Genomic DNA, 26,317 nt, shown 5'->3' on the forward strand with positions numbered 1-26,317 from the left:
GTCTCTGTACCTGTGTTTATAAAATAAAATAAAAACAATTTAGTGTCTATTTCTACATGTAAAATATGCACATTATATAATATAATAATAAGCACCGGACAATCGGATCAGTTTATATGTGTATAACACTGTGCTGTATTGTAGTATGCTTTGTTTGAAATGCACTTATTATTTTATAACTGCTGTGGTCATAAAGATTTGGCAGCTGTAGTTCTCTCGATTCGCCGCTAGAGGGTCACGCGATGAGGATCTGCTGCTCAGTTTAAAAACAAGCACAAACCAACCGGCGCAGATAATTCAGTTACTCTCAGCTCTCACTGAGCTGTTTACACTAGTACTGGGCTCATACTGGAGTTATACTGGACTAATACTGGTAGCGTTACTGGGTGTTATATACTGGGGAGCTGGTCAGTATGCTCTGGGGGGAGAAGGAGTGGAGGGGGCTGCAGCTCTTGGTGCTGGGGGTCTGTAACAGTTCCTGGTCCTGAAGTTTCGTTCATTCAGAAGAACAGCAGGTAAGAATCACCCAGCTTTTAACCTTCCACACAAACTAAACCCAAATTTTACCTGAACTAAACCCAAACTAAAACCAAATTAAACCTAAACTATAACCAAAATAAACCCGAACTAGGTCCGTACTAACCCTAAATTAAACTTTAACTAAACTCGAACTGAACCTGATTAAATACAAAATTAAACCTGAACTAAACCAATATAAACCTTTTATTGTGTCTGAATGGAACCACATTTAACCGAACTAATCCTGTACTAACCCCAAATTAAACCTGAACTAAACTCCAACTAATCCCAAATTAAACCTAAACTACCCCCAAATTAACCTAAAATAAACTCGAACTAAACCCGAACTGAACCTGAACTAACCCTGAATTAAACCTGAACTAAACTCGAACTGAACCTGAACTAACCCTGAATTAACCTGAACTAAACTCAAACTAAGCCCGAACTGAACCTGAACTAACCCTGAATTAAACCTGAACTAAACTCGAACTGAACCTGAATTAACCCAAAATAAAACCACAGCTTAACATGGACTGAACCTGAACTAACCCCAAACTAAACTTGAACTAAATTTGAACTGAATGTGATCTAAACGAAAATGAAATTTGAGTCAGAATGGAACCCCAATTAGACCTGAACTGAACCTAAACTAATGCTAAATTAAACCTGAACTAAACCCAAATTAAACCTGAATTAAACTCGAACTAAACCTAAACTAACCCCGAATTAAACCTGAACTAAACTCGAGCTAAACATGATCTAAACCAAAATGAAACTTGAGTCAGAATTGAACCCCAATTAAACCTGAACTGAACCTGAACTAACGCTAAATTTAACCTGAACTAAACCCAAACTAACCCCAAATTAATCCAGAACTAAATCCGAACTGAACCCAAACTAACCCTGAATTAAACCTGAACTAAATCAAATCTGAATTTGAACTAAAAACAAATTAAACCTGAACAGAACCCAAACTACAATCCAATTAAACCCGAACTGTGTCCAAAATAAACCTGAATTAAACCAAACTAAACAAAAATTAAACTCGAACTGAAACAAACTGAACCCGAACTGGTCCCGAAATAAGGGACTGAAATTACTTTACTAGCAGAGGGGCTGGGTTTACTGTAGTCTTTAATAGCAGAGCGGCTGGGTTTACTGTAGTCTTTAATAGCAGAGCGGCTGGGTTTACTGTATAGTCTTTAATAGCAGAGGGGCTGAGTTTACTGTATAGTCTTTAATAGCAGAGGGGCTGAGTTTACTGTATAGTCTTTAATAGCAGAGGGGCTGAGTTTACTGTATAGTCTTTAATAGCAGAGGGGCTGGGTTTACTGTATAGTCTTTAATAGCAGAGGGGCTGAGTTTACTGTATAGTCTTTAATAGCAGAGGGGCTGGGTTTACTGTAGTCTTTAATAGCAGAGCGGCTGGGTTTAATGTAGTCTTTAATAGCAGAGGGGCTGGGTTTACTGTATAGTCTTTAATAGCACAGGGGCTGAGTTTACTGTAGTCTTAAATAGCAGAGGGGCTGAGTTTACTGTATAGTCTTTAATAGCAGAGCGGCTGGGTTTACTGTAGTCTTTAATAGCAGAGGGGCTGGGTTTACTGTATAGTCTTTAATAGCAGAGGGACTGGGTTTACTGTAGTCTTAAATAGCAGAGGGGCTGAGTTTACTGTATAGTCTTTAATAGCAGAGGGGCTGGGTTTACTGTGTAGTCTTTAATAGCAGAGGGGCTGGGTTTACTGTATAGTCTTTAATAGCAGAGGGGCTGAGTTTACTGTATAGTCTTTAATAGCAGAGGGGCTGGGTTTACTGTATAGTCTTTAATAGCAGAGGGGCTGAGTTTACTGTATAGTCTTTAATAGCAGAGGGGCTGGGTTTACTGTATAGTCTTTAATAGCAGAGGGGCTGGGTTTACTGTATAGTCTTTAATAGCAGAGGGGTTGGGTTTACTGTATAGTCTTTAATAGCAGAGGGGCTGAGTTTACTGTAGTCTTAAATAGCAGAGGGGCTGAGTTTACTGTATAGTCTTTAATAGCAGAGGGGCTGGGTTTACTGTATAGTCTTTAATAGCACAGGGGCTGAGTTTACTGTAGTCTTAAATAGCAGAGGGGCTGAGTTTACTGTATAGTCTTTAATAGCAGAGCGGCTGGGTTTACTGTAGTCTTTAATAGCAGAGGGGCTGGGTTTACTGTATAGTCTTTAATAGCAGAGGGACTGGGTTTACTGTAGTCTTAAATAGCAGAGGGGCTGAGTTTACTGTATAGTCTTTAATAGCAGAGGGGCTGGGTTTACTGTATAGTCTTTAATAGCAGAGGGGCTGGGTTCACTGTATAGTCTTTCATAGCACAGGGTTTGGGTTTACTGTAGTCTTTAATAGCACAGGGGTTGGGTTTACTGTAGTCTTTAATAGCAGAGGGGCTGAGTTTACTGTATAGTCTTTAATAGCAGAGGGGTTGGGTTTACTGTATAGTCTTTAATAGCAGAGGGACTGGGTTTACTGTAGTCTTTAATAGCAGAGGGGCTGAGTTTACTGTATAGTCTTTAATAGCAGAGCGGCTGGGTTTACTGTAGTCTTAAATAGCAGAGGGGCTGAGTTTACTGTATAGTCTTTAATAGCAGAGGGGCTGAGTTTACTGTATAGTCTTTAATAGCAGAGGGGCTGGGTTTACTGTATAGTCTTTAATAGCAGAGGGGCTGAGTTTACTGTATAGTCTTTAATAGCAGAGGGGTTGGGTTTACTGTATAGTCTTTAATAACAGAGCGGCTGGGTTTACTGTATAGTCTTTAATAGCAGAGGGGCTGGGTTTACTGTAGTCTTAAATAGCAGAGGGGCTGAGTTTACTGTATAGTCTTTAATAGCAGAGCGGCTGGGTTTACTGTAGTCTTTAATAGCAGAGGGGCTGGGTTTACTGTATAGTCTTTAATAGCAGAGGGACTGGGTTTACTGTAGTCTTAAATAGCAGAGGGGCTGAGTTTACTGTATAGTCTTTAATAGCAGAGGGGCTGGGTTTACTGTATAGTCTTTAATAGCAGAGGGGCTGGGTTCACTGTATAGTCTTTCATAGCACAGGGTTTGGGTTTACTGTAGTCTTTAATAGCACAGGGGTTGGGTTTACTGTAGTCTTTAATAGCAGAGGGGCTGAGTTTACTGTATAGTCTTTAATAGCAGAGGGGTTGGGTTTACTGTATAGTCTTTAATAGCAGAGGGGCTGAGTTTACTGTATAGTCTTAAATAGCAGAGGGGCTGGCTTTACTATATAGTCTTTAATAGCAGAGGGGCTGGGTTTACTGTATAGTCTTTAATAGCAGAGGGACTGTGTTTAATGTAGTCTTTAATAGCAGAGGGGCTGAGTTTACTGTATAGTCTTTAATAGCAGAGCGGCTGGGTTTACTGTATAGTCTTTAATAGCAGAGGGGCTGGGTTTACTGTATAGTCTTTAATAGCACAGGGGCTGAGTTTACTGTATAGTCTTTAATAGCACAGGGGCTGAGTTTACTGTAGTCTTAAATAGCAGAGCGGCTGGGTTTACTGTATAGTCTTTAATAGCAGAGGGGCTGAGTTTACTGTATAGTCTTTAATAGCAGAGCGGCTGGGTTTACTGTAGTCTTTAATAGCAGAGGGGCTGGGTTTACTGTAGTCTTTAATAGCAGAGGGGCTGGGTTTACTGTATAGTCTTTAATAGCAAAGGGACTGGGTTTACTGTAGTCTTAAATAGCAGAGGGGCTGAGTTTACTGTATAGTCTTTAATAGCAGAGGGGTTGGGTTTACTGTAGTCTTTAATAGCAGAGGGGCTGAGTTTACTGTATAGTCTTTAATAGCAGAGGGGCTGGGTTTACTGTATAGTCTTTAATAGCAGAGGGGCTGAGTTTACTGTATAGTCTTTAATAGCAGAGGGGTTGGGTTTACTGTATAGTCTTTAATAGCAGAGGGGCTGGGTTTACTATATAGTCTTTAATAGCAGAGGGGCTGAGTTTACTGTATAGTCTTTAATAGCAGAGGGGCTGAGTTTACTGTATAGTCTTTAATAGCAGAGGGGCTGGGTTTACTGTATAGTCTTTAATAGCAGAGGGGCTGAGTTTACTGTATAGTCTTTAATAGCAGAGGGGCTGGGTTTACTGTATAGTCTTTAATAGCAGAGGGGCTGAGTTTACTGTATAGTCTTTAATAGCAGAGGGGCTGGGTGGGGGTGATGTTAGATTGAACTGTGAAGAGCAGTTGTGGGCTGTCTTATCAGTATGTGTGTGTGTGTGTGTTTGTCACGTTATTCTATCTAGCTCTACTTCTCTTCTTTTTGTATGCAATTCTTTTTTTCCTCTTTCTATTTTTTTATTTAAAGAAGTTTTTTTTGCATGACTGTAATGTCTGGAATGAAAACAATATATATATATATATATATATATATATATATATATATATATATATATATATATATATATATATATATGCAGTTAGGACAGTTTGGACACAATCTTCATTATTTGGGCTTTGCATGCCACCCCACTGGATTTAAAATGAAATGAGATGTAAGAAAGGTGAAGACATTCAGGTTTAATTCAAGAAGTTGAACAAAAGTACCCAATCACATAGTCATACTTATGTGTCTCTTTTAACGTCTGTCTATCTTTATATTTGTATCTATCTCTGTGTGGCAGTGTGTGTGTGTCTATAGGGTTGGTTATCTGTGTTTTGAAACTGAACAGTGGTTAAAGTGTTCCTGCCCAGTTTACCGACAACTGTTGATAGAGGCCTATGTGTGGGTTTGGTTGTGTGTTTAGCCTCAGCTCCGCAACAGTTCAGACTAAAATAGTTATTTTTAATTCAGTAAAATAACTGTAAGATCTCTTTACTGAACATTTTAGTAATCTCTGAGACCTATAGTCTAGTGTAAATGTCAATAAGTCAGACTAATTTAACATTAAATGTGCAAAAGTAATGAAACATTATATACAGTGGTTTGAAAAAGTGTTTACACCCTTCATAATTTCTCATTTTTTTGCATGTTTGTCACCAGTTTACCAAACAAATGTAAATATTAGTTAAATACAACACAAGTAAACACAAAATGCATTTTTCTAAATGAAATGTTTTCATTATTAAGGTAGAGAAAATCCAAACCTATGTGGTCCTGTGTGAAGTAAATCAAGAAATCACTTAAATAGGATCTGCCTGACCAAGCAAAGGACACCAAAAGATACTCAAAACCTAGACACCATGCCAATATCCAGAGAAATTCAGGAACAAATGAGAAATAAATGATTGAGATCTTTCAGTCTGGACAAGGTTATGAAGTCAATACGGAAGTTTTGAGACATTGTCCACAAATGTCAAAAACATGAAACCGTGGTGAACCTTCCCAAAAGTGTCTGGCTGGCCAAAATGACCTCAAGAGCACAGCGATGACTCATCCAAGAGGTCACAAAAGACCCCACAGCTCACTCGCCTCAGTTCAGCGGTCATGGCTCCACCATAAGAAAGAGACAGGATAAAAAATGCTCAATTAATATTAAAATCTATTAATAAATGGATTAAGTTTCTGTTTGTTAGAGTATGCTATTACAAAGTGTATCCTGACTGTCTGTCTATTTCCTTCTGCAGAGATGTTGAGACGTAGCTCCAGATTAAAGTCAAAGTACCCCAGTCCTGATGAGGACTCCACCATCACCAGCTCTACCGGATCTCCAACACAGATCTCGTACAGGGAGAGTCCTGTCCGGTGTGTGTGTGTGAGGGAATAATGCAGAATACACTGAAAAACTGACAGCACTTTAGATCCCCATAGTAATCATTTACAATATCAAATCATCCACTTAACAACACAATGTCAACCACTTTACCATATAATTAACTTAGCAACAACATCGCAGTACCATAGCAACCACCTATAAGCCACTTGGCAACATTATAGTAACCACCATAGCAATATCATAGCAACCACCTTACAACCACTTAATAACACCATAGCAACCGCCCAGTAACCATTGGGGAACAAAATTACAAACACTTAGCAACCATCTTTAATACCACAGCGACCCTCTAGCAATCAAGTAGCCACACCATAGAAACAACCTAGCAACTGCTTGAATGTGTGAAACATGTAATCAGTGCAGCTGTTCAACTTTTCATTTTGAAAATGCACTTTTCTCATTTTAAAAAGGGGCTACACTAATTATCATCATATCAAAATGTCTGTTTATATCTATGCCCACCTTCCTCTCCACTAGGATCTTCAAGAAGAAGAGCAGAACCCACAGGCTGACTAATGACATGGGTAGGTACTGATGCTGATGATCGCTGTAACCCAGTTATAAAGCCTTAATTACAGCTTATAGCAGTTTAAAGTTGTTTTACATCTATGATACTGTATATAGTACTAGTAAAAAGTTTAGACACATCTTTCCATTCAATGTTTTCATTAGTTTATTTTACATTGTACATAAATACTGAAGTCATCTAAACTATGAAGGACAAAAAGAAGTCATTTTAAAAGTATTAAAAGTACCAAAATACTGTGTGAAGCATTTAGGTGGCTCTTATTTGGGGAGCTGTTAACTTGCTCTTTCTGAGGCTAGTAACTCTGAAGAACTTATTGTGTGCAACAGATGTAACTCTTAAACTTTCATTTTTGGCACGGTCCTGATGGGGGCCATTTTCATCATAGTGTTTTTATAGTCTTTGCGATTGCACTTGAGAATACTTTCAAAGTTCTTGAAAAAAAGATTCACCTTTATTACTTAAAGTCATTTTTTCTTTACTTAGTTGAGTAGTTCTTTCCAAAATATGGATTAAATCATTACTCAAATAGGGCTATTCACTGTATACCAACTCTACCCTCTTTACAACTTTACAACTGATGCTCTCAAACACATCAAGAGGCAAAAAGTTTAATTCATTTACTCTTGACAAGTTCACCACAGCTGTTAACTGAAAGCCATTCCAGGTGATTCTACCTTATCAAGACAACTCAAAAAATACAGATTATATACAGACAGGTTTATATACTACAGGTTTAATAGTAACTCAACTGCAATTTCTTGCTATATGTTCTAAGTAAACAAGTGTTTTTATTCCAGGGTTGGAATCGGCCGTGCACAGCTCTAGCCAAAAGACGAAGGTTACAATGTCCCCTCCAAGCAGCACAGTGACCCCTATAATCCCCAGCCCCTCCAGTCTCATGGAGAAGCAGAAGCTCTTTTTGAAAATCTCTTTAGAGGAGGGTTACAACAACACGAGACGTCCGAACGCCAGATCCAGTGAGTACAGTGTGTGTTTGTGTGTGTACAGTATCTTGCTATGTGGTGTTACAAGGTGCAAATCATTAATAGAAAGACCAGATTAGACTTTTCCAAATAAAACCCCTATAGAAGCCAGCCCAGTTCTGGAACAGGGTTCTCTGGGCAGATGAGACTATAATCAGCCTGTCACTGGATGATGGAAAGAAAAAAGTATAGAACAGCTTGAAATAATTTAAAACAAATCTCTCCATATTTTTTGTTCTCACAAATATCTTTATTAATTTTTAGCATTTTACAACCACAAATCATCCCCCACCCTAAAACCCAATGCTCACTCTCTTTATACAAACTTTATATCTTTACTATTTTCACATGTTACAATTTTTTTTTTACAAATTGCAAGAAGGGTAACCACATGTCTTCAAAGTCATCAAGCTTCCCTTTAGCTATATAGGTCAGTTTCTCCAATGCCAGGTTGCTGGATATTTGTTTAATCCATTGGTTTATCTTGGGTCTCTCAGTGTTCTTCCAGTTCAATGCAATCACATGCTTGGCCTGTAATAGGCAAAAACTCACAAGCTTCCTTCTTATTTCAGTCCCTCCAAAACCATCAGGAAAAATGTGCAGCAAACAGAGTTTACAATCCATTGGCATATCACATTCAATTACAAGAGAAATAAATGTTGTAACCTCTTTCCAGTATATCTGAAGTTCTGTAAATTGCCACATACAATGAAGAAGAGTGCCCTTATCTACATCTCTCCACATTTAAATCATGGTGGTGGTAGTATGGGCATGCATGGCTTCCAATGGCACTGGGTCACTTGTGTTTATAAAAAATCTGACAGAAGCAATAGGATGAATATTGAAGTGTACAGAGATTTACTTTCTGCTCAGATTCAACCAAATGCAGCAATGGTTATTGGAAGACGCTTCACTGTACAGTTGGAGAATGACCAAAAACATACTTTAAAAGCAACCCAGAAGTTTTTTTAAAGCATTGCAGTGGAATATTCTGCAGTGGCTGAGCCAATTCCCAGATCTGAACCTGATCGAGCAGCATTTTATTCACTTAAAACAAAACTGAAAGCAGAAAAACAACTGAAGACAGCTGCAGTAAATGATTGGAAAAGCATCACAAACCCAGAGTTTAGTGATGTCTGTATGTTCCAGATTTCAGAGAGGTTATACCTGCAATGGATTCTCAACAATTTTTTAATTTGTCCAATTATTTTGAGCCCCGTGAAATGAGGAGGCTTTATAGAAAAAAAGATTGTGATTCCCAAACATTTCTTTGGGTATTTTTGTTCAACTCCTTGAATTAAACCTAAAAAGTCTACACTTCACTTTGCAAGATAGTTTCACTGTCCAAATATTTATGGGCCTAACTGTATGTATTCACAAGGTGTTTACAATATTATATGCATTTATTTGTTTGTTTGTTTATTTATTTATTGTTTTAGGAAGTGGACTATTAAAGTTGTATTGGTGGCTTGGACCAGCCTGGTACAGTCTGATTGCTGGTATATCTTGGATCAATGTTTCTCTGCTCAGCAGGTAACTAAAGGAGTGTGTATGAGGTAGAAAACATTTGTGATAATTAAATCAACATGTCCACATTTTAGTTTATCAGTCTTCTAAACTTAGACAACGTGTGTTATACTGTTTATAGGTCTATTTATTGTAACACTCCTCTTTTTTCTGGTCTTTAGCACTGTGGTCATGAGGAAGACTATACTTCTCATCATCCTGCTACTTCTGCTGGTTTTCGGTGAGTCTGCACTGTAAAGACAGTCTTAATCTTTTTTTTTTTTTAAAGGCGTGAGTCTTTTATTTGTAGTGGCTTTCACATTATGGCTCAATCCAAGTTCTCTTTTGTACCCTGTTTTCAAATGTGACCTTTCCCTTTACAAGAGGAAGGGGTGCAATTCTTCCCCTAAGAATTGGGACAACCCTTAAAGAACCTGTAGGTCAGGGGTGTCCAAACTACGGGCCGCAGGCCATTTGCGGCCCGTTTCCTTTTTTGGAGCGCGAGGTATTTTAGAAATAGAATGAAAGTTGGGCCGCTGTTAAGCAGGTTTTTATAATATGAGATAAAAAGAGTCTAAAAGCGGAGAGGGTGCGCATTTCTAGCGCAGAAAAACGGGGCAAAAGAGTCTAAAAGCGGAGAGGGTGCGTATATCTAGCGCAGAAAAACGGGGCAAAAGAGTCTAAAAGCGGAGAGGGTGCGCATTTTAGAGCAGAAAAAACGGGGCAAAGAGTCTAAAAGCGGAAAGAGTGCGCATTTCTAGCGCAGAACATCGGGCCAAAGAGTCTAAAAGTTGCCGTAATTAAGGAGTTTAATATTAGAAGACATCATGAAATTAAACATCAATTTGAAAAAATCTTAGTTTACAAGATTAAAGATAAAAATAGTAAGTCAAGTAAAATGGTGTGTAAATGAAATAATCAGGAAAAAAGTATTAATTAAAGTTATATATTTTATTATTTGTTTTGGCCCGTGACTTCAAATATATTTCTCCTTCTGGCCCCCCCCAAAAAAAAAATTCGGACACCCCTGCTGTATGTGATCCTGCCGGGCTGATGTGATGATATTAGCACAGCGTTAAAGTTCATCAACCTAGCTGCTGGTTAATTAGTTATCTTCAGGGCATCATATTTATTCAAAAGGGGGGCAGGTAATGCAACAATGAATTATTATTTTCCGTTCCTTAATTCCTCTGTGATGGGGAGCTGAAATTAGCTGCTACTAGCTTTTATTTAATTTTAGCTTTATTCATTTTATTTTTTTCCGTTCCACCTTAAATAATGCCTTACCTACCATCTGTTGCATCATTTTAGTGGAACTGAAAAGTGAGCTAGTTAACTAGCTACTGAGACAAACTATTATTAATTTATCTTTTATGCTTGTTATAGAGAAAATGGCCATAAAACATTGTAACAACACATTTAACTTTGCTGATATTTTCATACATTTTATCAAGAAAAATACTCACATTTGTGGGTTTCTTTGGTAATGTGTGCTGCCATCTTGTCAGTGATTCTACTAGCCTTCTGTTTTGAGTGTCTCTAAAAAAAATCTTAGTTTGAAGGGTCATGTAGCCCTTATTTTTCTTCCTCCCCTACAGCCAAAGAAGAATCAGGACACCCTACCTCTAGACATGCAAACGCAAAACAGAGGGATAGGAATAAGTGGTAGGGCAAAGGGGTGAAATTTGAATGGGCCTAAATGATTGATTGCACACAAGAACTTTCAATGCCGTGTAGAAGATACGTTGGTTGGCACTAAACGAGTCTCTGGGCTGCTTTACAAGATTTTGTTTTGGTTTCAGATGTGAAATGATTGTGTTTTAGTAACAAGTGCTTCTCTGGCTTTAATGCCACTGTGTCCAGGTTTATTCTACAGGTATCCTTATTTCACTGATCCGGATTTGTTCACTGACACGCAGGCCTCCATTCAACTTCCTCTGAATGTGAGTATCATAAGCAGCTGAATTTGCATTCTCGTAATGCATAATCAGTAGTATATTATTTTGTATTATGCTCATTACAGTAAGTGTACACTTTGTTGGAAACATATGCATGGTAAAACAATATGTAACATTTTACATAGCTGTGGTTGCTAGAATTCTACTGTAAAATATACATTGCAATGTAAGACCTTTTTTTGGCAACCATATATTTTTTAATAAGGAAACTGTTGAAAAAAATGCAAAAACATTTTCCAATATAAACACAGTGCAAAAGTCTTTAAAAGATGGCCAGTATATATTTGGTTGTCTGGCCACTCCTGGGAAAGTTCACCATTGCATTTACAAAGCTTTAGAAATTTGTAACTTTTCCACTGTAAACACACAGTCATACAGTCCATTCAATGTTGTTAATGAATGGAATCAGATTCTCTCTTAGAAATTCTCTACAATTTTGCAAAAAGCCATCCCTGGTCAGTAGACACAGTTACTTAAACAAAAACAAAAAATAAACTCTTTTTTAATATCATTGATTTCCGAAGAAAGAATGGGTTATTCACAGTTAATAAATTAAGCTGTTTCTTTGGTGCCCCCTACAGGACAATGCATCCTCTGCCACTCTGCTGGCTTTAAAGGAAGAAATAAATGCTGATCTTTACAGGAATCAAGCCAGGTGGACTGAGAGCATGGAGAACTTAATGGTGAGAGGGAGGGGTGATGCAGAGGGTGGAGGGATGTTGGAGTTTGGACAAGAAATTGAAAGAAGGGGGAATTATATATCAAATATATTTGATATTCATCTTCTCAGATAGAGATCAGGATGCTGAAAGAAGAAGGGCAGAAGCAGAAAATCACACATGAGGTGAGAATACTAAACACACACACACACACACTCAAAGACACACAAACACACTCAATGTGTTGTTAAAGCATGGACTTCACAAGTTCTTAAAAGGCGTTCTGTGGTACCTGACTCCAAAATGTTTGCAGAAGATCCTTTAAGTTCTGTTTAAGTTCTTTAATATCATTGTTAGATTGGACTCAATGAGCATTTTAGACCATAGATGCCCATGGTTCTGCAACTGGTTCACTAGTTGTTCTTCCGTGAAAGACACTGCATACCAGGAACATCTCACAAGACCTCTGTGATGTTTTGAAGATGTTTAACCCATCAAAAATTGACTGCTCAATTGCTGTCTAATACTATATATCCACTCCTGCACAGATGCCATTTGAACCAGATCATCAGTGGTATTTACTTCAGCTGGCAGTGAGTTTAATGTTTTGGCTCATTGGTGTAATCCTCTAACCTGCTGATATCTGTGTGTTTGTAGATGCTGGAATTGGATATGAAGGCATTGAGAGTGAGACTGGGATCGTAAGTAGTTTTTTTAATTTAATATTTTTATTCATAAGCCATAAGCTTTTTTTAAAGAAGTATCATATTACTTATAATTCAAATACTTTAACACATGACACATATGCAATGAAACATGATGTAGATTTAGATACAATAATAATAAACCAACTCAACAAAAAAAACACAAAAAAAAACAACACCCAACCCACAACCCTCCTGTGAATGCTTCTTATAAGATATATGTATTTATACAGTAGATCTTGCTTAACCTCCGTCTCCTTTAAGGAATAATGTAAAAAGACTCCAGATCTTCTCATATAATTTAGGTTTATCCTATTTTTTTTAATGTTCTGTGTTGGTCATTTCCACTGCTTAATCGAATGCATTGCACATGTTTCTAGAAATTAAAAAATATATATATATGTTTTTTTAGCTTTAATTAAACTGTAGAAAAGCAGCTTCTGTTGAGCTGAGGGGAGCATCAATAACATTTCTGATATACCAAATATGATAAGAACTGGTTCTGGCACCAAGTGTAGCTTTAACATATCAGATAAGTCTGCAAAAATTGTGTTTTTTTCAATGGTGTTTAATGAAACCAGGGGTTGCCATAATTGATCTTATTACTTTCAAAACTTAAGCAATTACTTATCTATTCTCATCACCACCACTGTAAGGGCCGTTAAGCATTTCACACCAAAACACCCACACTTTCAAGACACCTACTTTCAAAACACCCACTTTCCAACGTTGTGTTAGAAGTAACTAGGGGGAAACAAAAGAAAAATTAATTATAATTTTGTTAATCAAAAATCTGCTGATTATTTTTCTGATTAATCAATTATGAAAATGAAAATTTGATTTCCAGCATTTTATTTAATAAACGAAAAAAGTCTTTGTACTATTTTTTGTAATTGTATAAGGACAACCTACCCTTATAAAAATATTAGTGTTTGATTAGCAAAGAGTAGATTTTTAAGCCACACACTGAGTGTAAATGTGCCTATATTGTATTGCCTCTGTCTCCCTCTAGTGTTCACTCTGAGCATAAAGTTATGGTTAAAGAGCTGAGTGGAATCCACCATCAGCTATCTGACCTGAGATCAGAGGTGTCTCTCCTCCACTCATCCTCTGAACAATTCAGTCACAGACTGGACACCCAGGAAACTCAGAATCTCAGGGTAAGGGCTGTTCACTTACTTACACTCTATATGACGTGTTAATATATGTCTAAACTCATCTTAGAAATAGGTATTTGAATAATGCATTAATATTAAATTATGTATATATCTCTTTTCTGCTGTAGCTGAAGAAGGAGCTCTCTGATTGGCTGCTCCAGCATGTGACATGGTTAGACAGCTCTGGACAGGATGTAGTGATGCAGCCTGAGCTGCAGATGGCCCTAGAAACCCTGGAGAAGAATATCATGGACAAACTGGACAAAGACAGAGAGAAGGATGTGGGGAGTACTGTGGGAGAGACACTGCAAGAGGAGGAAGTCAGAGCACTTACTATAAAGGTGTGTGTATTTAGCTCTTTGTGGGGACTAATGATACAAACTATGGATCTTTCTTTAGCTGAAAATTGCAACTTTAAGTAGGATACGTGTAGGGCACTTTAGGTTTTAACAGCTTTAAAATCTGTATATTTTGATCAAAATCACAAGAACATCATGCTTTATACTACCCCCCCCCACACCACCCAATGAATGTGTTTCTTTTTTTAATACATTAAAACATCATTATTTAGCCTTTTAATAGTAACAAGTATAAAAACATTTAAAAACATTAAAAAAAGATCAGGAGTACCCAATTAGTTCAAAAACAAAATTCTAGTAAGTAAATAAACTAGTTTTGAACATAACATTGGATGGGAATTTTTACCTGGACCAAGATCCTGTCTGGACTGGCTGTAGAAACTCTTGACTGGGATTCCCGCCATTGTGCTTTTAATCAATTGAGTGTAGCATTGTAATTTGACCAATAGATTGTATGAGCATATATACCCACCAACCCCCAAAGATATTTTGCTCTATAATAATTCATAACGTGATCAGAATGTATTATCAGACATTTAGGAAACATGTTTAGTTTAATCAGTGGCAGCTCTTGGCAGCAGAGCTTTAGACAGTATTTTTTATTTTGAACTGACTGGTATGTAACAGAGATCTGTGTGGGATTCAGCCTATAAATCTGCCACTGCTATTCCCCCAGTCCCATTTCCACACTCAGGGTTGCCGGTTAAAGACAGCAGTCCACAAACAGCTGGCTATTGTTCTGCTGAACAGGTAAACACTAAGTTTCAGTAAGGTTACTCACCGTAGCAGGTAAAATAATTACCACCACTAGCGTAGTAGAAACAGACATCTTACACACTGAAACACACTGTTTCTTTACTGATCAGCTATAGAGAAAGACTCATCATTGCTTGCCGCTATGTGTCAGTCTGGCAAATCGCCAGAGTGTCGCATCTGGGAAGAAGTGTTTGTAAATTGGACTGCTGTTGCCGTTTAACACAGTCCCTCCCATTTATTATTGTTTTTTTCTTTAAAATGGTTCTCTTTTAAAAATATGTTGGGCCTTGAGATTTTTCTTTAGATCTGGCTAAAAGCGTTGAATAAAATAGCAGCAGTGTGTTTGTCTTTATATGGATTTTGAATACTCTGTGCCATTTGTGTGGGCAGTGTATAAAGTGCTTACTTGTCTGTAATGTTTATGAGTGTGTGCGGCATTCCCAGGACCTCTCTGAGCCTTGTTTATAATTCCATCATTCACTGTGTAGTGTGCATGTTCTGCAAGTTTATGCCAAGAGTATAACAGCACATGTTTATTCTGATTTCTGTTGCAGGATGTAAAACAGATTGTCCACAGAGCTCTGAGTGTGTTCAGGGCTGATGGAACTGGTATGGCCGACTATGCGCTGGAATCTTCAGGTAAAGCGTCATAAACGAGACCTGGACTTTTGCTTGGTGTGCATTTTTGATTTCTCCTAGCTATTTGGGATTAGTGGGACCTAACAAGTATAAAAAGTAATGTCACTTAATAAACTTAATGTCAGGTATGAACAGGAGTTGTATAAAGCCCCCAGCACTGAGCTGTGACTGAGTGAAACTGTGTTCTCTGGAATGATTGTGCTCCATCCGTCCATAGTTTTGGGGTGAGTTTAGAAGATGTGGATGAGGTGGGACTGAGCATTCACCAATATCTTGAATGCTTGCAGTCAGATCCTCACAGCGATGTTCCAAAATCTATCAGAAAGACTTGACAATAATCCTGGACAGTGGAGGCAGTTACTCCAACAAAAGCAGGATAAACTGTCTTAGTACCATTGACTTCAGAGTAAACAGTGTATTAGAATGTGTATCATTAGTTCTGAAGAAAAGATTCTTCATTTATCAATTAAATTTGATGTTTATTTAGTTGTTTATTTCCGACACAATTACATGCTAATGAATTATAGAATAAATAATATGAATTCTGTCAAGATTTGAGCCTTTTTATTATGTATTGTAAATTGAAGACCCAAATAAAAATGTAACATTGTAACATTGTGTGTGTGTGTGTGTGTGTGTGTGTGTGTATGTGTGTGTATAGGTGCCTGTGTGATCAACAGCCGTTGCTCGGAGTCGTATCACGGCCAGATTGCCTGTTTCAGTATATTTGGAATACCTCTGTTTTACTACACTAATAGCCCTCGCACTGTTATACAGGTAACCCACACATCTAATTGTTCAATCTAAGTATCCTGATATTCAGATAATTATATTAATTATGTAAGTATTCATTTTTAATACAGAGCAGATACTTACGGATGCCAAATACCAAAGTCTATAACAAAGGCTATACTGTGCATGATATAAACAGAAGCGCAAAAAAACAGAATGGCTACTAAAACTTATATAGGTTAATCAAGGTGAACCAAAGAGAATAACAACAACCAATCAAACAAATCTCTGAAAAAATCCATACAGGAAAACCAAATAACAAAACGAAGAGTTGATACACAGAGTAGAAAGATAGGGAAATCACTCAGTATGCAGTGGGACTAGTTGGCAATACTTTGCCAATTCGGTGGAAATTTGAAAATGTATACCATCTCGGTTCTGCTGTTCTCACTAACATGTCAAGGTTTGGTTCAAGTAGGCAATATGGTAATATTAAACTCTTGCATAACAAAGACAATTAAAAGTCTAATTTTCATTGTTTTTATTGAAATTGAAGTTGTAAAAGTTGTGTATCTGTATGATTTTAGCCTGAGCTGTATCCCGGCAAGTGTTGGGCTTTCCGTGGTTCTGAGGGGTTCCTGACAATCTCTCTGTCTTCCCCGGTGAAAATAACCCACGTTACCCTGGAGCACCTGCCTAGAGTCCTCTCACCAACAGGGCACATCAACAGCGCTCCGAAGGACTTCGCTGTTTACGTGAGTTGACACAAACACACTTAAAAATAAAGTGGAAACTTAACACTAGACCTCAAGCAGCTTGGACTTACTGATGGTCACTGATGGTTTGGAGAGTCATGTCATCTGCTGGTGTTGATCCACTGTGTTTTATCAAGTCTAAAGTCAGTGCAGTGTTTTCCTGGAAAATTTTACAGCACTTCATTCTTCCCTCTGCTGGCAATTTTTATGGAGATGCAGATTTCTTTTTCCAGCAGGACTTAGCAAACTGCCCACACTGCCAAAAATATCGACTGGTCTTATATAATATTCTAATTTTCTGAGATAGTGTTTTTTGGGTTTTAATAAAATAAAAGATAAAATAAATAAAATAAATAAATAAAAGATTATTGATAATCTATATAATATATGACTTTCACATTTTGAACTGGATTACTGAAATAAAGTTACTTTTCAAAAAAATATATATATTTTCTTTTAATGCACCTGTACATGCCAAGGTTTGGTTTAAGTAGGCAATGGTAATATGTAAATAAGTAAACCAACTATAATACTTAGAGTGCTGGATGTTAATCTACACAAATTTCTTTCCTGAAAACAGTTTATTTGGGTGAGTAAAGCGCTTCCATTTATTTACAGTAAGCTTAGATTTCCAGATTTCCACTAAAGCTGGAACATTGGCATTAGGAGCTAACCGAGAGCTAGTGTTGTGGTTAGCGGCGAAAGCGTATGCTGCTCCAGCAGTGCTAGCCAGAGTTAGCAGCAGGGTAAAGGCCGATAATACTCATCTCTGAATGGCCAAAGAGCTAACGCTAAGCGTGGTTAGCAGTTAATGCTAATTCTGCTCTAGCAGTGCTAGCCGGAGTTAGCAGCAGGCTACAGACCTAGTAATACTCACCTCTGGACGGACAAAGAGTTAGCGCTTCGTGCAGTCAGTGGCTAATGCTACTTCTGCTGAAGAACTAAACTCCTGAATAACAGTGCAATTTGGCAGAGTAGCTTTACTGCTCCTTACAACCTGACTGGTAAAATTCATACATAAGGCACTCTGGATTATAAGGCGCACTGAAGATTTTTAGGAAAATTGAAGGATTTTAAGTGCGCCTTATAGTGCAAAAAATACAGAAATTGGCTGTGTGATTGTGTGAATCTTGTGAGGTATTTTTCCATGCATTTTAAGTGTTGTCTGTTTTTTATTTGAATCTGGACATCATCGCTTTTCACTTGCATGCTTGTGATTTGAACTTTGCCTTTCCTGATTACTAGTGTGGGAAAAGTCCAAATAAAGGCACTCATCAGATGCCAACCGTCTTTGTATAATTTTTGCTTGTTTCATCAGGGAATGACTGATGAGAACGAGGGAGGAAAACTTCTTGGAAGGTTCACTTACGACCAAGAGGGAGAACCTATCCAGACCTTCAAGATTCCTGTAAGACGATACACATTTCATTACATACATTACATGTATAATTATAATGCAGTATATTATAGCATATTATAAAATAATTTATAATTTATATAAATTTATAATTTGTATAAGTATAATGCAATAATTCTAACGCATTATACAGTACCAGACTGCATTGCAGATTAATACTAAAGTCATCCACACTATGAAGAAACATATTTGGAATTAATAATAAACAAAAAATTGTTAAACAAAACAGAAAATGTTTCATATTTTAGATTGTCCAATTAGGCATCTCTTGCTTAGATGACAATTTTCTCAGTCAGCTTTATGAAGTAGTGTCAAATTAATTACTTAATTTTCTTGCCTTTTAATGTGTTTGTGAGCATCAGTTGTAAAGTTGTGAAGAGGTAGAGTTGGTATACAGTGAATAGCAATATTTGATTAAAGTTCTAACGCACATTATGGCAAGAACTACTCAAGTACACTAAGTAAAGAACAAAATGACTTTAAGAAATGAAGGTCAGCCAATCTGAAAAACTAAAATAAAATCATGAGCTTTGAAAGTATCCTCAAGTGCAGTCGCAAAGGCTATCAAAAACGTTCTGATGAAACTGGCTCTCATCAGGACCGCCCCAGGAAAGAAAAAGTAAGGTTTTCCTCTGTTGCACAGGATAAGTTCATCAGAGTTGCCAGCCTCAGAAACCACAAATTATCATAACTATTTTGGTTTGTTTAACACTTTTAAGTTACTACATTATTTTCTTAGGTGGTCTTTCAAAGTCTAAATGACTCATTATTAAATTACAAGTTATAAATATTGTATGTTTAGTTGATAATGTAATAATAGTGACAGGCTTACCCCTAGAACATGGTGATGTATTTTAATGATGGGCTGTTGTTTATTGCAGGTCTCTGCAAACGAGGTGTATTGGCTGGTGGAGTTACGGATCCTCAGTAACTGGGGGAACCCGGAGTACACATGTATTTACCGGTTCAGGGTTCACGGCCAGCCCTGGACAAGCTGAGTGAAACAGAATGAAGAAGGGTTTGCACTTTGAAGAACAGTCTCTGACACATTTTGTAATACAAATGAAAAGTATTTATTATTTAAGGAAACTGTGACGTAGTTAAATATTCTGTATAAATGACTGACAAAGATTTTAACACTTAGAGTACATTGGATACTGGATCAAACGTATCCAGAATCTTTTAACCATTTTAATGTCATGTTACCCAAAATGATTGTCCAATGCTTTGTAGATTGTACTGCATACTGATCAGTAAACATCTCAGGTTCATTCTCAGGTTATCTTTATCTCAGAATTGTTTGAGTGGACATGCCATCATAAGCATTAATCCTAATCTTAGAAATCTAATCTTAGAAAAGCTCACTTATAAAGGTATTACATTTGTTAAAATAATTAAGTGTAACTGACAAAATACTTAAATGTTAAGGTATTTGTGTGAAAGATCAAGGGCCCTATTTTAGCAGTCTAAAGTGCACCGGACTGTTTGGTATCGTGAGGGTGAAAAAATATGCCTTGCGCATCTAGAAGCGCACAACAGGCATGTATTTATTGTCTTAATTAATCATAGGTGTGTTTTGAGCATAACGTGAAATAAACCAATCAGTGTGCCAGTTGTCATCCCCTCTAAGAGCCAGGTGTGCTCTGACTTTGGCACATTGATATCTTAACAGCACAGTGCTTTTGCGCATCTAAGCAGAGGATACTGACCTGTGCGTCCACGCTGTGAAGGTACACCAGCAGCTCATTTAAGGGAACTGCAGTGTTATTTTATTCTTTATTCTGTTTATTGCTGATGTAAAACTGGATTTGCGTCCATATGTGTGTATAACGAGTGGGGTTGTACAAGCGCACAACGCTTCTGCATGGCTGAGATAGGACTGGGCAACTGACTGTTGACTGGTGTCAGGGTTTTAATCAGTCAGTGGCGCACCTGCATTTCCCGCCGCCAAGATAGAAACACACCAGAAATTTACATAAACAAACACCTCACTTCCAGACAACAACACCCATCAGCGTAGATACATTCCTAAACTCCAACCATGGGTGCAAGGCATAAAAATAGACTGTTGACAGGGTGTAAGATAGCAACGAGCATCATGACACGCCCTGCGCAGGGTGTACAATAGATCCCTAATAGTAGTTTGTTCAAGTCCTCTAGAAGGCCAGGGCCAGAACTAAATATTGTTGCTGTCCAGTGAAAAACATGTATCCTTACAGGAGAAAGAAAAAGCCTTATTAACTTTCAGTGGAAGTCAAACAAAAAAAAGTTTATTTCAGGTAATTTTGGCAAATTTCTCTGGGTCCATTTTTTTATGTATTTTGCCACAGTGTAAGTGGCAGAATTTGTGTTCAAATTATACAGAAAACAGAAAAACAGTAAAAATGGAGGTACTTGTTTTTCACTGGACTGCAAAAACATGATTTACCATAATCTGCACTTTTTAATATCAACGACAAATGAATGTACGTCTTATTTATTTAAACATTTAATGTATTTTATTCCAGCTAAAATGCCAACAAAGATACAAATTACAAAATAAATATTTTCTTAATGCTAGTGAAGCTTTGACATACATAAATTATCGTATTTTGCATAATCTCAAGAGGTGTCTTCTAACTTTATATTTTTTACTAATGATATTAGTTAAAGCTTGTTGTTAAAGCTATTTCTTTAAATGAAATAGACTCTTCTAATAGAGATATTGGTGCTTTATAGCTGGCATTGCTAAATGCTAATGTTGCACTTTATGGTCAAATGTAATTAAACATCATTAATCACTATGGAGTTCAAAAAACTTGCAGCTATAACTCTCTCCACAGTCCTGTACTGCTGTTATTCAAGGAATATTTATTGGGTTTGAGGTCAGGGATCTGTACACTTATCTCATCAAGCCATGTCTTTCTGGGCATGTGTTTTGGTACATTTTTTCAAACTATATTTTAGTAGAAAGGCAACTCTAGCCAAGTTTTTGTTTAGCTGGTGCTATTGAGTAGCTTGACTGTTTAGCAAGGGTGCTCTAGACAGACTGGTCAGGAGCTAAATATTGAGCTGGCCTGCTGGCATAGTGTATATTTATATATTTATTTATTTGTTTATTTATTTATTTGATGAGATAAATAAATCACAGCACCCCCAAGCCCCATGAATTAATCCGTGGCAAAGGTGACAATAAGTCATAATAATACATTCACTTCTTCAAAAGTCTTCTGGGTTACCTGTTTTATTGCTGGTTTGTGTTTACAGAGTTTGCATGACTGTTTGCATGATTTTATACACATGCAATAAGTGGATGTGGCTGCAACGATTGAACTCTACAAATTGGATGTGTGTCCAAATACCTTTGGCCATACACTTTGAATATTTATTGGGTAAAAATATATGTTACTATGCAAAATATTTATTATGTATATATATATATACATATATATATATATATATATATATATATATGTATATATATATATATATGTATATATATATATATATATATATATATATTACCTGCACTAATATATTCTAATATTGTTTGTAAAGAAGTCTGTTTGATGGTTGATGGTGCTGTGGTGTGTTTGTATATTATGTAGAGTATCAATATTATGTAAACTTATTCTTTTGTCATTTGTAAGGTTGATTTATTATCATTTTGTTGTTTGTCATAAACAAAGGTGTACACACAGGTATTCACATTTATTATTCAGGTAGAAATATAGATACTAGGGTTTAAAAAAAATTGTATTAGTTGAAGTATCAACTCAAGATTTTTAATCAAGTAAAGTACTATAAAAGTACTGGTTTAAAAAGTACTTAAAGTATAAAAGTGAAGGTAATGTAATGGGAAAAAATTGACGACAAAAGCCTAGTTCATGCCACAGAAGCATATAGTGCACTACCCCCACTCCCACTTACCATAATCAAATTCACTCTGTCTGGATAGAGCTATTTATCTGGGGTGGGTTTCCCGAAAGCTTCGTAACGCTAAGAACTTTGTTAACTCGTACTTAAGATTGATCGTTAATTAAAGAGTGTTTCCCAAACCCGTGCGTAACTAAAGTACTATGTAAACTCGCTCGCAGATTAACGAGTGACCTGTCCCAGTCGTTATTTTTAACGAGCTTCTTTAGGGGATCTCGACTTGCAGTTCAGCACCATAAACACCAGGGACCGCCAATTTTGAGGAAGAAAAATGATAATTTCCGTGTTTGAAGCAATTATATTACATTACTATTAATTATAATCAATTATATTACTATATAATTATTATTATATTATATAATTATTATATTATATTATATTATATTATATTATATTATATTATATTATTTCCCGTGTCTGCGGGTGCTCCGGTTTCCTCCCACAGTCCAAAGAAATTAGTTCAGGCTAATTAGATGTCGGATAGAAATAGCCCCTTAGGTGTGAGTGAATGTGTCTGTGTGTCTGTCTGTGTCTGTCTGCCCTGTGATGGATTGGCATCCTGTCCAGGGTGTATACTGCCTTCAGCCCGATGCCAGCTGGTATAGACTCCAGCCACCAAGCATCGACCCCCCCCCCCCCCCCCCCCGCTCCCCTTAACGGATAAAGCGGTTGACGAGTGAGTATAATAATATTAATATTAGTATAATATCTATTAATATAATATATATTAACAATAATAGTTTTAAAAATGTAAAAAATAAGTTTAATGTTTTAAAATAGATTAGATTTTCGAGTATTTATTTAGTCATATGTATCTTTAGGAGTATAATGTTGTTAATTACAACACATTTCTACGTTTTTAGGGTGTAATAGTGAATAAATACTGCATATTGGCAGTGTTGAATCGATATTTGTGGATCGATTGAGTACGCTGTTTCGGGGGAGGAGTCAACAAAGATGTTCTTTAACCTCGTTCGTTAATTTTCACGTTGCGAAGCTCTTTGGGAAACACTCGCAGAACTGGCTCGTTCTTTACTCACGTCATTCGTTAGTTCATTCGTTATTCGCTAAGATTGATCGTTTTCGGGAAACCCACCCCTGGACACTTTTTTTGTTTGTTTGTTTTTTTATAAAAAGCCGTATTAAAAAACAAGCTGAAATTAAATAGTAAGTAGCATGGCTATTTTTAATGTACTTAAGTAAGTAACAAAGTATTTGTACTTCACCTCTGGTCATAAAAAGGTAAAACTGCAGGTGTCACACCCTGCAGTAGAAATATGCCATTTTGCCAGTTTGCTGCCATACAGAGTCAGAGTGTCAGTCTGTTAAATTAGCAAATGATTCACTAGGCCCACTCTTGTGAAATGCTTAGTGAGACTACAAGACTATAAGAGATACATAACTGTGAAACTCTTTACAAAAGACTAAAAATAGATTATTTATGTGTAATAAATACAAAATAAATGTTGATGTCTTTGAATAAATGACAATTGTCTTTTTTTTTTTACATACGAGGCTCAAATTTCACAAACTAGACAGGTCAAAACACACTTATTAACCAGACAACAAAGCAAAGGGTCATAACAAGGTTAAAACTCTTCGCCCTACCTCTCTGTTCACGCCTAGGGGTGTGGTTTTTTTTATTCCAGATTTTTTCATTTTTGTATATTTATAACTAGTAGTAAGTTTTGATAGCCAGCTTAATGTCTCGTTCCACCTTAAATAGCACCTGAGGCTGTTGCAGTTAAGGTGGAACTGAAAAAAAATGTGTACTGCTCTTTTGCTTTCCCTACACACAAGCAGGGTCGCCTGCAGAGTGCCACTAGTAGCCTGGAATTGAAGCTATTCGTTTTTTTTTTTTTTTTTTTATGACGCTGTATCAGATTGTGTGTTGTCCCATGTCTTTATGGGAGTGGAGTCAGACTCGCCTACTGACTAGGAAGGACTGCCCTGTCTCAGACCACCTTCATTGAGTTTACAGCACAGAAGCAGTGCAAAGTTTTCTTATGGCATCAAAAACACCAGGGGCCTCATGTACTAAAGGTGCGTACGAACAAAAACATTGCGTACTCCATATTTCACGCTCGAGGTCAGATGTACTAAATGTGACTTGAACGTGAGAAAGTGCGTTCCCCCACATATCGTGTTTTTGACATTTGGCAACACTTAAAGGCGATGCATTGAAATTACAACTATTAAGATATCCTTTATGCACACATTGTAGTAAGCATTATTGAGTAAAATAAAGTAAATTATTCAGAAAATTTCATTGGCTTACTGAAATAACCGTTCAACGTGTTTCCACCTAGATTATATAAACATGCATTAATGTTTGCGCTGGAGTTGTTGGAGACGGCAACGTTGGAATTGTTGGAAAATATTGCTAATGGCCAAATTCACTGAGAGCGCATTTTCCGTGACCATTATGTTTTTTTTTTGGCCCATGAGGATGACTGGCTTATAAGCCGTTTTAGATTTCCAAGAGCATGAGAGGATAAGAAAACAAGCTGAGTGCGTGACGTGTGGCTTCTTGGTAAGCAACTCATTTAAAGCATTTAAATGAAAGCATTTATTATCCACCTTAGAATAATACAATTTAAAACATGGGTAATTATTAGTTATTACACTACGCATATGTAATATTCATAATTAATATTATTATAACATTCGTAATTGAGGGAGGAGCCATGGCAGGTGTGATGTTTTCGTGCACTTGCGCTTGATTTCAAGTTGATTGCATGTACTAAGAGAAAGTACTTGGAATTCTGCCTACGCACGGTTTCATAAATCTGATTTTTTTGTGCGTACGGAACTTTTCAGGTCTGAGCGTACGGAACATTTGAGTAGGAAGTCCACGCAAGTCTTAGTACATGAGGCCCCAGGTGAAAAAAATTACCTGTAAGTGTATTTTTTGTATTGCAAATTAGAAACTGACGAGCACAAAAAAATACATTCTGTGCGCTGAACAAAATATCGCTCTCAAGCTTCATTTTTCTTATTTTTGAGTGTTTTTTTTTCTTCTAAAATTCACAATTTGTTGTGCCCTATGCGCAATGCCTGTGGGTGCTTATTTTTGCTGGTGTAAAGCTTTGTGCTCAAGTGTAGAAAGGGTGGTTTTTACAGTTAGGGATGGGTTCAGTGTAATTGCAAAGCAAAGATGGAGGAAGAAAAAAAAAACTGGAAAAGGAGAGAAACGAAGATCGAAAGCGTTATTGTGTTCAGGGAGCACACTATTTCTTTTTATGTGCTTGTGATTTTCACACTTGTGCTCACACAAATGAAATTTAAAGGTTAAAACTTGCAGGTTAATTTTTTTCACCAGGTGTTTTTGTGGGTATGGGCAGAGCTCCACATCATACCACAGCCAGCCAGCAGAAACACTAGAAGCTACCTGTGGTTGCTTCACTTTGCATTGTCAATGTTATAGCCATCTGGTTGAAGTGATTAAAGCCTGTCTGGACACATTAATTCCACTGGCACTCTTCAGAGATGTTTCCTCACTTTGGTTTTAATCCATCATCATCATCCTAGCGTTCATCCCGCGCAGTTGCAGGGTCTGCTGCTTTGCTCAGTCTTCTCCATTTGGCTCGATCCAGGGCCATGAGTCACTCTGGAGCTGCAGTGTTTATTTAATTCAAATAAAAAAAATGTTTCAAACAGAGAAGAATAGAGTGTAACACACAGTTCCTCTGCTGACAGATTTTAGTTTCACTTCCACTAATAGTTCCACCTCCATTCCATTAGGAACTGATAATCTGGGGTTTTTGACCTGTTCATTTTAACCCTTTACTGCATGAATGAAAAATGCATAAACGATGTTTATAAAAGCAAAGGAACCCAGGGTATTTCATGCTCTGTCTGCTGAGCATCAGTTTCTGCGTTTTAGGTCTGAAAGACATTCCAACTACTTTAAAATGTTGCCATTTCTTCTCACATTTTATTTTTTTGACACAGAGGATTTTCTTTCTACACTTTCTACTGG

The 26,317-nt window shown here is 37.0% G+C and overlaps 1 protein-coding gene across 1 annotated transcript; it reads left to right on the top strand.

Annotated features, from left to right (window-relative positions):
- The first annotated feature begins 244 nt into the window (after positions 1–244).
- LOC103034998 (SUN domain-containing protein 2-like) lies at positions 245–19,702 on the top strand. The gene is made up of 17 exons (XM_049466686.1): positions 245–515; positions 6,118–6,235; positions 6,744–6,790; positions 7,593–7,772; positions 9,218–9,311; positions 9,467–9,525; positions 11,148–11,227; positions 11,824–11,925; positions 12,033–12,086; positions 12,559–12,602; positions 13,618–13,765; positions 13,891–14,103; positions 15,432–15,516; positions 16,178–16,293; positions 16,836–17,003; positions 18,322–18,411; positions 19,302–19,702. Exons 2-17 carry the CDS (start codon positions 6,120–6,122, stop codon positions 19,416–19,418), a joined length of 1,713 nt encoding a protein of 570 aa, XP_049322643.1. The 5' UTR covers positions 245–515; positions 6,118–6,119; the 3' UTR covers positions 19,419–19,702.
- The last annotated feature ends 6,615 nt before the right edge of the window (positions 19,703–26,317 follow it).

This window comes from Astyanax mexicanus, chromosome 17, assembly GCF_023375975.1.
Source record: "Astyanax mexicanus isolate ESR-SI-001 chromosome 17, AstMex3_surface, whole genome shotgun sequence".
NCBI classification, from domain to species: domain Eukaryota; kingdom Metazoa; phylum Chordata; class Actinopteri; order Characiformes; family Acestrorhamphidae; genus Astyanax; species Astyanax mexicanus.